Below are 14,728 nucleotides of genomic sequence, written 5' to 3' on the forward strand. Positions count from 1 at the left end.
AAGTTCTTCATAAGGCATCGGTAATCGCATGAAGATGTAGAAAGCAAAATTGCTATAGGAGCAAGTGAGGCTTTTATGCCTGCATGGTGCAGCCAGGCTCTGGTATATTCACCTGCAGAGTATTTGGAATCAGAAACATTTTCTAGAATGTTGGAAGACTTTCCAGTTAAAAAAATTGGTTGAAGCTAACATTGTGAGGAGCAGAATTGGGTGGTTCTCTAGTTTAGCTTAGGATTTGTTGAAACCGCTGTAACTGCTCCCACTGCAGTCAGACGTTTTACTATGAATGAAGGCAGGACAAGGGTCATCCTGAGTACTCTGTGGATTATTTTTTTAAAATCACACTCTAGACAATCTTTCACCCTGTTCCATAAATCATGTTCTGAGTAATGTAAATGGAATGTAGGGCTTTCTTTTCACACAACAGAGTCTTAATGAACTATGACCCAGTTTTTTCCCAAACCAAAATGGCTTACAATTAACAATAGTGCAATCACAGACAGCTAGCCTGTCCCCATTAATTATACCAATTCAAGTCTGCCAGCACTAATTGCAGGAAATTAACAATTAAGCCCCAAAATCCAGTTACACCATGGAGCAACCATCTGTAAAATTCCTTTCATCTTGGCCAATCAAACCCAGCGTCCCTGGTCCATACACACTGCACCAGTCATGTAATATGACCCCATGAGTGCTTAATGATCCTCTTAGTTTTGCATCTCTATGATGGATGCAAAAAACAGGACAACTATGAAGCATCTCATAGGTGGCAATACACGGTGGGATTCTCATTGGCTGGAGCTGCAGGGGCCTTTGGATCTGCCTACAGCTATCCTGTGCGTTGAGACACTTACTGTGTGTTGAACTTCTTATTGTACCTCATGTGTAGGCAAGTTAGCATCTCCAGCCCTGGGCAGATCCCTACCACAGGAACATAGGAATTGCCTTCTACTGAGTCAGATCATTAGTCCATCTAGCTCCGTATTGTCTACACTGACTGGCAGCAGCTCTCCAGGGTTCTAGACTGGGTTGTCTCCCAGATGTATGTGGAGATGCTGGGGATTGAAATTGGGACCTTCTGCATGCAAGGCATATGCTCTACCACTGAGCCCTTCCCCCTACCATCTAGGCAGGCCACTAGATCCTCCTGGACAGGAAGGACGATGAGAGATTTCCTTATTAAACCATGCATGAGCATCAAGGTCTTCCTGAGTTCTGGTGTACTCCTGTATCTTTTGACTGCTTTTCAGTCCTGCCTCCTGGTTTCTATTCGGTCTGAATTCATTCTCCAGCCCTGATTTTGTTCCATAGCTCCTGGCTCCCAGCTCACCTCAGACTGTTACCATCAGCCTAGCCTTGACAGCCATAGATCACTTGGGATCCATAAAGTTTCCACAGGTCTGCTTCAGTCCTAAGAAATCACCCTTCCTGACTGTAGCAAAATAAAATGCAGCCTTCCAGCCTCTAGTTATCAAAGCCATGCTACACTCGCTTTGTAACTTAGCATGTTTTGAAATGGATATGTCTTCTTTTTTTAAAAAGAAAACAGTTGTGAGGGTCCCAATCCAGATCAGGATCACCGCACTTTGGGACGGTTGTTTTCCCTCTGAATGTTTTCCCTCTGAGAACTGCCCCCAGAAGCTGCCACTGCCAATAAAAGCTTTAGGACAAACAGCCATTTTTAGGGGGATTTTCAAGGGGAGAAGAGCACAGAGGGAAAGGTTAAGAAGCAAATACTTTGGGGTTTTCTACTCATTTTAATCAGACTATAGCCGTGAAGAACAACACCTCCCTCTGACCAGGTCAGGGCTGTAGTTGCCTGTGCGCTGCAACTGGCTTTTCTTGCCAAAGCTGTCATAGATCTGAATCACCTCAGAGCTGCTCCTGCTGTTGATGTTCTTCGCCAGCTCTGGTAATTCACCCATGAATTGCAAGATAACGGTCCAAACTTCTAGAGATGCCTGGTGGGGAGGAAAGGGCATACCGTGATATATTTTTTACTGTTACCGTGGTAGTGAACGACATTGTACAAAACTAACATGTCACAGATTTTGTGCATGTAAACTCCCATTGAAATTTGTGACATTTTGTCCACCTGTATGGGTATTGTACCGAAGTCATAGTGTTTTATTAACAGAAACTGTAATAGTAATTGTTATTATACCAGCAGCAGTTTACTCAGTAGCCGATACTGATTTTTGCCTAGTAAAACCAGCTTGTTAGCTTGTCCTTTGTTGAGACATATTAGACAATCCCCTTTACGTAGCAGTGTTGCTTAATTAAATAAACTTTAGTGAATCATACGAATTTATTAAATCTGCTTTTGAATAAAAACAAGCTTTGATGGAAAAAAGCATTCCCTCTAATTTTTTTTTATATGATGAATGCACGCGAGACATTTCCTTCCATATGTGAGAGAAGGTAGAATGATGGATGGTGCCTACTACCTACATTTTTTAAGTATCTGTGTAAAAGAACCATTTCACTCACCTGAAGGGTGTTTCTCTGGGGGCACTAGAACACCTCTAAGGTCCACCCTGGGATCCATGAAAAGTTAAATAGGAAAGGGAGGAGAATGACCTTTAGGTTTAGTTAGACCCAAGCAGTGGCATAGCATAAGTTCAAGTTTCTTGTTCATGTTACTTTGTGTTTTTCTACTACGTCTATATTCAGTGTTCATCATTGTTGCTGTGGTATGCATCTACGTTTTTAAGTTTGTCTTAAGTTTTATCCCTGTGCATAACTAGAATACTTAAAGCTTGGCCAGATGGGCAAACTAACACTCTGTGGGAAGAGCTACCAAGAGAGTCCTTGGAGTATTAACTCTTTCCTGCCTCAAGCAATAGGAGAGGAAGACATTACCACGTGGGGGTGTCCTAGTGTCCACCGGAGAAAATAAGTTTTTAAAAAATTGAATTTAAGGCTCTGCTTTGAATTGAGCAAAAATATTTTAAATCAATTAATCTAACAATTGTATTGACTAAACTTTGCAGTCCTACTTTTATTTTTAAAATGTTAATGTATTCTAGTGTGGGTATTCTTTTTATTTTTAGAATAGCATTTTATGGTTGGCAGGAAGCAAAGACTAACTAACTACTACTACTGTGGTATGGTTAGTGTTGTCAGCAGAACTTAACATGGAACATGGTGAAGAAAAGTTACATTACCATATCATCGTTCTCATCATGGTAGAGCAGTGGGTGGTGCAGTGGCCGTCGAATGTGTGTATGTGTAGAGGATCCTTGGAAGTAAGTGGCTGCAAATTTGGGGAATGTATATTCTGCCAGGTCATCAGTCTCCTCCTCCTCCTCCAGTTCAATGGCCATAGGGATCATATCCAGGTCCACCTCGTTTGGCTTGTATGTCTGTATCTTTGTCTCTAGATCCTACAAGGCACAGGAGCAGAGAACATGGCATGGTTCTGTCTCTCTAGTGCTGTTCTCCTCTGCTCTCTGCCTTGCCAAAGGAAGATCAATGGCTACAAGTCATGGTGGCTATATTATCTCCAGTATCAGAGGCGGTGCTGGGGATCATGAATGGGAGAGTGCTGGTGCGCTTGTGTCCCGCTTCTGGGCTTCTGGACTAGATGGGCCTTTGGTATGAGCCAGCAGGGCTCTTATTCTGTTGAGGCTCCATGGAGATTATTTGTTTACTTAAGCATTTATACTCTGCCCTTGAGACAAGAGACTCTCCAAAACAGCATCAGTGTCAGCTATTAATAAGCACCACTATAAAAGGTGCATAGTGGCTGTCTCCTCTTTTAAGGTAATACCTCTAGGCAGAGCTTGGAAAAGTTACTTTTTTGAACTACAACTCCCATCAGCCCCAGCCAGCATGGCCACTGGATTGGGCTGATGGGAGTTGTAGTTCAAAAAAGTAACTTTTCCAAGCTTTGCCTCTAGGTGGCCACTTCATATGCTATTTGTCCCCTGGGGATGAACAGGCCTCTGCTGCCTTTACAGCTGCTTACCTCAAAGCCCAGGGGAGCCTGCCCTTCTTGCCCTCCAATTAAAGGAGGTAAGAAACCAAACACTCTGTCCACCATTTCCTGGTCACTGATGGCATCATATAGTGTCTCATGTTTGTTGTCAACAGCATCATGTTTCCTTAGCTTCTCAGCATCCACTTCTTGTTCCCCATCAGCCAGGTGCTCCTATAGATACATTAAAGGAATCCACTTAGCTAGAATTAGGAGCTTGTGGACACAGAAATCTTTACACATACAAAATCCTCATGGAGACAAACTGCGGTCTTGGACATGGATCACCAGAGCACACAGGGCCGCAATCAGTGGCAGCTGGTGGCTCCATGTCTGTGGGGCAGCTGCAGCACCTTGGGCAGCTCCTCAAAAGTTTGGACTAAAACCTGGAGCAGATTCCACTGCCCCACACACATGGAGTCACCAACCACCGCTGACTACACTTTGGAATACTCAGGGGCATGGTATACCAACTAGTCAAAACATTCTAAAAAGGGACTCCAGACAATTGAAGTGTTTCTAAAGCTCATCTTATTTTGGAAGCAATCTGCTCCTTGTTAGCCTAATGTCTGTCACCCACCTTTGGATTTCTGGGGGGAAGTGCAGGGGGGTGTCTGTGGCTTACCAAGCAGATATAAGTAGTAGATATTTGACAATAAATGCAGCATGCTTGAACTAAATTTGCCAAGTCCCAGCACATGCTCTTGGATTCTAACCAAATTACTGCATTTATCAAATATAAGGAACAAGAACTTATGGTCACTTGGGACTAAAAATTTCACAGGCCTCTATAGGACAGGGGTGGTGAACCTTTGGATTTCCAGGTGACCTACAACTCCCATCAGTCTCAACAAGCATGGTGGCCAATGGCCAGGGATGATGGGAATTGTAGTTCAGCAATGTCTGGAGGGCCAAAGGTTCTCCACACATGCTATAGGACCAGATCGTATGAGTGGGACGAGCTGCACTTTCACAAGTGGGAAATTTGTAGAGCTTGATGTACCTTTCTTAATGTTTCTGAATAGATGGGGCTCTCAGTTAATATACATGTCTTTTTTCTTTGGATATGTGGCCACTTACATTTCTGAGCCCAGCAACTGAGAGAACCTACCTTTTTTGTTGGAAGAGCTTCTCCCTTTGCTTTTTTTGCTCCAATTATTGGAAGGAGATTCTTATCTTCCTCTAAGTGTAGCTTTCTAGCTTCCAGATTATGTCGCTGCTGAAAGTAACAGAAACTTACTATTGTTTTTAGTCAGCTTTACCACTTTGTACACCCTTGTTTCCAAATGATTCTCGGCCTAATATCTGCATGTAGTTAGTTCTATCAGTGCAAAGTAACACTGTGTCTGGGTTTCACCCTTCTATTTATGATTAGTAAGCACAACTATTAGAAACTAAGCATGTATATTGGCTTCTTTATACATGAAATAACACAGGACAACAAAACCCTTAAAAGGTACTAAATCCACGTATTTCATTCTGTATTTTTACCCTGCATTTAATTCTCTATGAGCTCTCAGAAATATTTCAGAAAATCAATTTCTTTTAAAATTATCTTGATTTGGGCCATGAATAATTTTTTAAAACTTTTTTTACAAGCACTAAAAAACAAAACACATTTAATCATCTAATTTGCATGTCATGGTAAACCATAATTAATGGTTTACCGTGAATGTGCCCAAGACAGCTCTTTCACTTTTCCCTGCTAGCACTGGGAGGAAGCACACCATGATCCCTGAGCTCTGCATTATGTCCAAACCAAGGAATGCAGTTTGTTTCACTTTGAACAAGGCATGATCCATAGCCAAGGTTTGTTCTTGGCTTCCTGAGCATGGTTTGATGAAGTGAAACATGGTTTGTTGGAGCGAAACATGGTGTGGACATAAAGTCAAGCCAGGGATCATGGCTTGTTTCTTACACACACAAGTGAAGAGGAGCGAAACAGGCCTCTTAACCGTGGCTCACCGTGACATGTGAATGGGGCTGATATATCTAACCCTAGAAACAATCAGTCTGCATATATTTAGTAATTCTGTTTCTTATCACCTTGTCCAGATTTCCAAGACTTCACCTCGACTATAGTAAACAGGACATCACTCCATCTCTATGTTTATATGTCATATGTACTGTTCAGTTATTTTGTACCTGTATGATACTAAAGTTACCTCTCTAGGTTGAATTTCTATTCACAGGATTTGGCTGCTGTCAAATTGTCCTATTATGATGCATCATGTGATTGTTATTATCCAACTTTACCTACCTCTTTCTTCATTCTCCAGAAACCCCTACGAGCAAACATCCCCCTGGCATAAGCCTGTATCACACACACAGCTTTCAGCTGTTCAGCTGTTTTCTGGCGCATCAGATAACTGCGGCACAAAGCTTGGAACTTAATCACATTTGCCCGGGCTGACTTGTACTGCTTCACAAGCTGTCTGCTCCGGAAAAGGGCTTGCAGGCGCTCAAACCCCAACATGATCTAACCACACAAGAGAAGAAAAAGATAAAATGAACTATGCAAGTCTGATGTAAAAAAAAATAGAAGGGTTTTGGGGAGCACCAGGAGGTAACATAGCAATTTAAAAGAGCAAAGAATCTTGTGGGGCTTTTTTAAAAAAATGTCACCACATGTGTCCCGCCACAGGCTGTGAAGTCAGACTCAGAGGCGAAGATGTGCTTTTCTTTAATAGGTTTAATAGAAAATTTCAGTTCAGAACACTTCATAGATCAGCTTACAGGTTACACAGGATACTGCAACTCTCTTCAACATAACTAGGCATGACTGCACAGAGCTAAGATGTTGTCACAGCCATTAGACACGCCCCCTTACAACCCTTAAGTAAGTGTGGGCAGGTTCATCTACTTGCATGAGGAAGGTGCCACTGAATGGGAGCATGCATGCACGCATGTGCTCATCCTTAATGGGGCTGTGGGAAGCCTTTGAGCCTGCCGGTGCAGATGCCTCTGGGTCTGAGGCGAGGGCTATGGAGATATGTCTGCGAGGTCCTCCTCCTTGGGAGGAGGTGTGCATGGAGGCTGCAGCAACGGATTGGACAGGGAAGGGGGTTAAATGGAGGTGAAAGGACAGTTTCTTCATTGGGCAGCGTCTCATCAGCGGTAACTGGAGCAATAGGGATGGAGCTGTCAGTGTCAACGGAGCTGTGGCCTTCAGCTTCAATGCCTTCTGACTGCGAGATACTAGGGCCCTCCCCCAAATCCCATTCCATCTCCTTCTCTTCTCTCCACGGACATTTATTTATTTATTTATTTATTTTATTTTATTTAATTACATTTCTAGACCGCCCTATAGCAGAAAGCTCTCAGGGCGGTGTACAACAAATAAAATATGAGCAAGTGTGAAAAATATAACATGATAAAAATCCGAAATAGAATTGCCATTGAGTTTATAAATTAAAATCCATATTAGGTTTAAAATTAAATTTAAAATGTTTAAAATGCCTGGGCGAAAAGGTAGGTTTTTACCTGGTGCCGAAAAGATAACAAAGAAGGCGCCAGGCGTATCTCGTCTGGGAGGGCATTCCATAGTTCGGGGGCCACCACCGAGAAGGCCCTAGATCTAGTTGTTGATGTCCGGGCCCCTTTATGAGTTGGGACCCGGAGAAGGGCCTTCGACGTTGAGCGTAGTGAACGGGTAGGTACATAGCGAGAGAGGCGCTCCACCAGGTATTGCGGTCCGATGCCGTTTAGGGCTTTATAGGTAAGAACCAACACTTTGAATCTGGCCCGGAAACATATCGGTAGCCAGTGCAGCTGCGCCAGGACAGGTGTTATATGGTCAAATTTCTTTGTCCCAGTGAGAACTCTGGCCGCAGCATTTTGCACTAGCTGAAGTTTCCGAACCGTCTTCATAGGTAGCCCCACGTAGAGTGCATTACAGTAGTCCAATCTAGAGGTTACCATAGCATGGATAACTGAGGCGAAATTCTCCCTGTCCAGATAGGGTCGTAGTTGGGCTACCAGCCGAAGCTGGTAGAATGCATTCCGTGCCACTGAGGCTACCTGAGCCTCAAGTGACAGGAGCGGGTCTAATAAGACCCCCAAACTACGTACCTGCTCCTTTAGGGGGAGTGTAACCCCATCTAGGGCAGGTCGAACATCAACCATCTGGGCAGAGGGCCCTCCCACCAACAGCATCTCAGTCTTGTTAGGATTGAGTTTCAGTTTATTAGCTCTCATCCAGCCCATTATCGCGGCCGGGCAGCGGTCTAGTACATCAACAGCCTCACCTGACGAAGATGAAAAGGAGTAGTAGAGCTGCGTATCATCAGCATATTGCTGGAAACGCACTCCAAAACTCCTGATGACCTCACCCAGCGGCTTCATATAGATATTGAAAAGCATGGGGGACAGAACTGAACCCTGCGGGACTCCATATTGGAGTACCCAGGGACTCGAGTAATGTTCCCCCAGCATCACCTTCTGGAGACGATTCCCGAGATAGGAGCAGAGCCACCGCCAAGCAGTGCCTCCCACTCCTAAATCCGTAAGTCGCTCCAGAAGGATACCATGGTCGATGGTATCAAACGCCGCTGAGAGATCAAGGAGAACCAACAGAGTTACACTCCCTCTGTCTTTCTCCCGACAGAGGTCATCATACAGGGCGACCAAGGCCGTTTCTGTACCAAACCCCGGCCGAAAGCCCGATTGAAATGGGTCCAGATAATCAGTTTCATCCAAGAGAGCCTGGAGTTGGCGAGCGACCACACGCTCTAGGACCTTGCCCAGGAATGGAACATTTGCTACCGGCCTATAGTTGTCCAAATTATCAGGGTCCAAGGAGGGTTTTTTTAGGAGCGGTCTCACCACCGCCTGTTTCAGGCAGGGTGGGACCACTCCCTCTCGTAAAGAGGCATTAATCACCTCCTTGGCCCAGCCGGCTGTTCCATTCCTGCTAGCTTTTATTAGCCATGAGGGGCAAGGATCCAGAGCAGAAGTGGTCGCCCGCACCTGTCCAAGCACCTTGTCCACATCCTCGAGCTGTACCAACTGAAACTCATCCAGTAAAACAGGACAAGACTGTGCTCTGGACACCTCATTAGGATCAACTGCTACAATAAGGGAGTCAAAGTCCCGGCGGATGTTCATGATCTTATCACGAAAGTGTCGCGCAAACTCATTACAGCGGGCAATTGATGGTGTTATTGCGTCCTGGGGACCAGAGTGTAAAAGTCCCCGGACAACTTTATAAAGTTCCGCTGGGCGGTTAAGAGATGACTGAATAGAGACAGCAAAGTATTGCTTCTTTGCTGCTCTCACTGCCTTCACATAGAGTTTGGTAGAGACCCTCAGAAGTGCATGATTACAGCCGTCGGGAGTTCGCCTCCATTTGCACTCAAGCCGTCTCCTTTCTTGCTTCATCACTCTTAGCTCCGGGGTAAACCAGGGAGCCAATTGAGCTCTGCAGAGGAGAGGGCGCACCGGGGCGATCGTGTCAACTGCCCGGGCCATTCCACTGGACTCATAACAACATGAACAGATAAATAAACTTAGCATTTAAAACATCCTCTACACCAGAGGCTGCCAACCTTTTTGGGCCAGTGGGGACATCTGAATTTTGGAAAAGTACAGTGGACACCATTCTAAACAGGGTTGTCATGGGGGTGTGGCATAACACAACATGGCTGCCATGGGGATGTGTAAGAGAGATGTGCCAGGGCAAATATGAGGTGAGCAGGAAGAGCAAACAGTATCTCATGCATTGTGGATTTTTGAGCAGATATTTACGGAGATCTTTCGTGAACACCATAGGAGGTACAGATAGGCATGCTGAAGCTCATGGGTGCAACAGTGGGAGCCCTGCTCTACAGTCTATTTAACATTCTAGCTGCAGAGTGAAATTGGGATAACTGTAAAAAAGAGATGAAAGGGGGGAAATGAAACAAGGAGATAGATGGCAAGAATGATGGACTGAGACGTAACTAAAACAAAGAACACAGAATGACCAACAGTGGTGTAGCAGTAAATTTTGAACTGCAGGAGCTCATTATGGTAGCCCCCACAGCCTCTGAATAAAAAGCATCTCTTCAAGTCAGAAAGAATGAATGCGTTTCAATGGCCATTCTGTGTCCTTTGCTTAAGTATGTCACTGATGGAACTAAGTGTCAAAACCAAAATATACTTTCAAGAATTTATAAAGTAGGAGACTTTACTGTCTCAAATATGCTTTTTTTCTTCCTACTCATCAAGAATCTGTCTTAGCTTTTAGAGCTGTTGCTCTCTGCCTGACCCTTCTAATTGCTTAACAAACTGAAAATATCTTCTCCAACTGATCCTACTTGTGGAACAGGAAGAGTTTCTCTCTTTGTAGTCTGGTATTCTGGAGGAATTCTAGATAAAACACATCTTTTATCAGTTGTCTTCCTTTATAAGAAGAATACTGAATACAATATACTATGCTAATAATGTTACAAACCTGATGCAGCCATTTTTCGCTCATATGGATTAAGTGGGAGGGGCAGAGCAAGATGCAATCTGCTATGTCCATGTTCTTGCCAGCTCCAGAAGCCCCAGCTGCTCCACAGAGACAGGCGGGCTTGGACAATACTCTGTCTATACCTGCATCCATGAGGCACCAGAAATGAAGGAGGATGGCAACTCTTACTAATCAATCTGTTAGGATCTATGGATTATAATGGTATTTTGCAGAATTAAGCGCATGTAGTAAATACTAAGCAGTAGCGAGCGACGCTTCAGCTTGGTAGAAATTACACTGAAAGTCTGGTATAGGAAAAAATATCAAACTAAGTTTATTGTTGGAAATATATTTAGATGGAAAAGACCTACATCTGACTAACTAGATAGGAGATGCTGCAGAAGAGATATCTGCTGCATCTGGTAAAGGGCGGAAGCCATGCTGGCAAGAACAACAACAGAAGACTAAGATCAGAGAAGGAGCAGGAAGGGAGATTTGTTTCCTCTGAGGACATCAATTTACCAGAGCTTGGAAAAGTTACTTTTTTGAACTCCCATCAGCCCCAGCCAGCATGGCCACTGGATTGGGTTGATGGGAGTTGTAGTTCAAAAAAAGTAACTTTTCCAAGCTCTGCAATTTACACCTGCAAGAAAAGTTCAGTTTCAGTGAGAGTGGAAAAAACAGTCTAGGAATCTAGGACTTCTCTCTACCTCCCCCATCTAGTATGCAATCCCCTCCCAGGCTTCAACCAGTCTAGGAATCTAGGAGGACTTCTCTCTACCTCTCTACCCTCCATCTAGTATGCAATCATCTCCCAGGCTTCAACCAGTCTAGGAATCTAGGGGGACTTCTCTCTACCTCTCTACCCCCCATCTAGTATGCAATCCCCTCCCAGGCCTCAACCAGTCTAGGAATCTAGGAGGACTTCTCTCTACCTCTCTACCCCCCATCTAGTATGCAATCGCCTCCCAGGCTTCAAGCTGAGTTGCACTGTCACATTTCCAACACAATCTACCAGAAGCTATTCCAGCAGGGCCACTGCACTGGCTTAGTTGAGATAGGAATGTAAGGATAAGTCAGTTTCCATTCTCTGTTTCTAATTTTTCCAATCTTAAATTCAGGTCTCCACATTTCTGTGCGATTTGTGAATTTTTGTTTTTCAAAAAATCTTCATGAAACTTCATCAGCATTTCAGTGCAATATTTTCTTAATAAACACATTTTGAATGCAGTTTTGACTAATGTACATGTTTTTGCAAGCAATTTCTCCTAATATAATGTATTTTATATGTTATTTTCACTAATACATTCATTTTTATGCACTTTCCTGCCCATAATATATGCATTTTTTTGTAAACACTGTTTGGTTGGAGACTGCATTGCAAAATTTGGAAAAGTGCGAATTTTGAAGGATGACTGTGTTTCAGTTCTCATATTGTTTCAGAAAGTGCAGATTTGATAGATTTGCCTTTCTATGCAAACTGAATCAACTTTCTCCCCCATCCCTAGCTGAGATACCAGCTCCATGTGGCTCTTCCTCTTCCTGAACCGTTTCCATTCCAACTTATTATTATTAAGAACTACTTATGTAACTTAAGAATTGGTGCCTGGGATTGCTTTTTTCCCTCTCACTCCTCATTGTTTTTCCTTTTGTGTTCCTTTTTGACACTTTTTTCTTTGAACAACAAACTACCATTCCATAGCACAACTTCAAATGTTTCAAAAGCAGCTTGCCATGTAGTTTGAGGGGCAGTTGTTCCAGAAACACAACCCACAATCCTGTTTCAGAACTAGTTGTGGCTGACTCTTTGCATCCCAGCTGAAGTCATGTTTGAATGTTCTAGATCCTTTTGTGTAAAAATCTATAAATATTATGCCTGGTTATGCAGAGCCCATTTGTATCTGAGGCCACATTCACACCACAATTTTATTCCACTATTATTCCACTTTAAAAAGTCATGGTTTCCCCCAAAGTACCCTGGAAAGTGTAGTTTGTGAAGGGTGCTAACAGTTGTTAGGAGACCCCTATTCCCCTCACAGAACTACAGTTCCCAGAGTTCTCTGGGAAGAGGGACTGACTATTAAACCACTCTGAGAATTGTAGCTTTATGAGGAGAATAGGAGTCTCCTACTAACTCTAAGCACCCTCCACAACTGCCCTTCCCAGGATTCTTTGGGGAAAGCCATGACTTTTTAAAATGGAATAACAGTGGAATAAATGTATAATGTGAATGTGGCCTAAGAGATCCATTCAATTTTTTTTTACCATCTTGAAGCGCTTCCGACAGCAATAGCCCCTCCAGGCTGTCTGGATAACCACAGCACAGCGCCTCTGCCTCAGAAACTGTTTCCTACAACCAGAAGGAATTAAAACAAAAAAAAAGAAAAAAATCAATATGTTAACATTGTTTCCCAAACAGTGGGCTCAGTTAAATCAACAGTGGACTGTAGGACTTGGGACCCTTGTGAGAGGCTGGACTTAGGGCTTCCCCCAACTCAGCAAAAAAAAAATTAAGAATTGCACTTGCATGAGCCCAAGTAGAATAAAATCTTCCCCCCTGGGTTTGACTTTTCTTTATGAAAATAGTTGCATCTCTGAATTCTCATCTTCATGGATGTTTACAAGAACTATTTCCAATGGCGTACAATCTATCAAATGTTTTTTATCTCTACATTTTTTATTTATTTATTTATTATTTTATTTATATCCCACCCTTCCTCCCAGGAGAAGCCCAGGGCAGCAAACAAAAGCAGTAAAAACACTTTAAAACATCATAAAAACAGACCTTAAAGTACATTAAAACAAAACAACTTTAGAAACATTATTTAAAAAAGCTTTAAAAACATCTTAAATAAAAAGGGGGAAAGTTTTTTTAAAAAAACATATTAAAAGCAATTCCAACACAGATGCAGACTGGGATAGGTATTAACTTAAAAGGCTTGTTGAAATAGGCGCCGAAAAGATAAAAGAGATGGCGCCTGCTTAATATTTAAGGGGAGGGAATTCCACAGGGTAGATGCCACCACACTAAAGGTCCGTTTCCTATGTTGTGCAGAACAGACCTCCTGATAAGATGGCATCTGCAGGAGGCCCTCACCTGCAGAGCGCAGTGATCGACTGGGTATATAAGGGATAAGACTGTCTTTCAGGTATCCTGGTCCCAAGCTATATAGGGCTTTGTACACCAGAACTTGGCCCAGTAGCAAATGGGCAGCCAGTGCAATTTTTTCAGCAGCAGGGCGACATGTTGGCGATACCCTGCCCCAGTGAGCAATCTCGCCGCCACATTTTGCACCAGCTGCAACTTCTGGACCAACCTCAAGGGAAGCCCCACACAGAGCGTGTTACAGTAATCCAGCCTGGAGGTTACCAGTGCATGGATAACAGTGGTTAGGCCATCCTGGTCCAGAAACAGCCGCAACTGTCTTATCAGCCAAAGCTGGTAAAAGGCAAACCTAGCCACAGAGGTCACCTGGGCCTCTAGCGACAAAGATGGATCCAGGAGCACCCCCAGACTACGAAACTGCTCTTTCAGAGGGAGTATGACCCCATCCAAAGCAGGCAACCAACCAATCATCCGAACTCGGGAACCACCAATCCACAGTGCCTCCATCTTGCTAGGATTCAGACCAGTGGTGTCACTAGGGTTGGTGTCACCCGGTGCGGTAACTCCTTGGCGAGCCCCCAAATGTCCTGCTGAGTGTGTGCGCGTGCATGCGCGCACACACACACACCAGCCACCCATGCCCCTGGGAGGGCGTGCGCCGGAGTGGCACCTAGCCAGAGAAGCAGGCCTGAGAATGCCAGCGTGCCTCCCTCGCCCCGCCAACGCTGCTCCCGGTCTCACCCACCCGCCTGCCTGCCTCCGGGGAGGAGTTGGCTGCTCTGACGCCGACCCGGAGCGCTTCTCGGCTCCTTTGCCAGGCAACGGCACGGCCGCCCTGCCCCGCGACGGTGCGGCTCTGGGTGTCACCCCCCTCATGGTGTCACCCGGGTGTGGTCCGCACTCCCCGCACCCAGCTAGTGACGCCACTGATTCAGACTCAGTTTATTGGCCTTCATTCAGCCCACCACCGAGTCCACGCACCAGTCCAGGGCCTGCACGGCCTCTCCCAATTCAGATGTTATGGAGAAACAGAGCTGAGTATCGTCAGTATACTGCTGACACCTTGCCCCAAATCTCCTGATGACTGCTCCCAAGGGCTTCATATAGATGTTAAACAGCATGGGGGACAAGATGGTACCCTGCAGCACCCCACAGCACAAATGCCAGGGGGCCAAAAGACAGTCACCCAATGCTATTCTCTGAGAGTAAC

At 44.4% G+C, this 14,728-nt stretch overlaps 1 protein-coding gene across 6 annotated transcripts in view; it reads right to left on the bottom strand.

Moving 5' to 3' along the window:
• MYO7B (myosin VIIB) overlaps positions 1–14,728 on the bottom strand; it is a 114,222-nt gene that overhangs the window by 37,255 nt on the left and 62,239 nt on the right. For all 6 annotated transcript variants that reach the window (XM_061636415.1, XM_061636410.1, XM_061636411.1 and 3 more), the window contains 6 exons: positions 12,678–12,762; positions 6,240–6,458; positions 5,091–5,198; positions 3,971–4,153; positions 3,168–3,386; positions 1,872–1,961 (listed from right to left, as the gene is read on the bottom strand). In XM_061636415.1, the coding sequence (XP_061492399.1) occupies positions 1,872–1,961; positions 3,168–3,386; positions 3,971–4,153; positions 5,091–5,198; positions 6,240–6,458; positions 12,678–12,762 (904 nt within the window). The remainder of the gene's footprint in view (positions 1–1,871; positions 1,962–3,167; positions 3,387–3,970; positions 4,154–5,090; positions 5,199–6,239; positions 6,459–12,677; positions 12,763–14,728) is intronic.

Source organism: Rhineura floridana, chromosome 7 (genome assembly GCF_030035675.1).
Source record: "Rhineura floridana isolate rRhiFlo1 chromosome 7, rRhiFlo1.hap2, whole genome shotgun sequence".
In the NCBI taxonomy this organism is placed as follows: domain Eukaryota; kingdom Metazoa; phylum Chordata; class Lepidosauria; order Squamata; family Rhineuridae; genus Rhineura; species Rhineura floridana.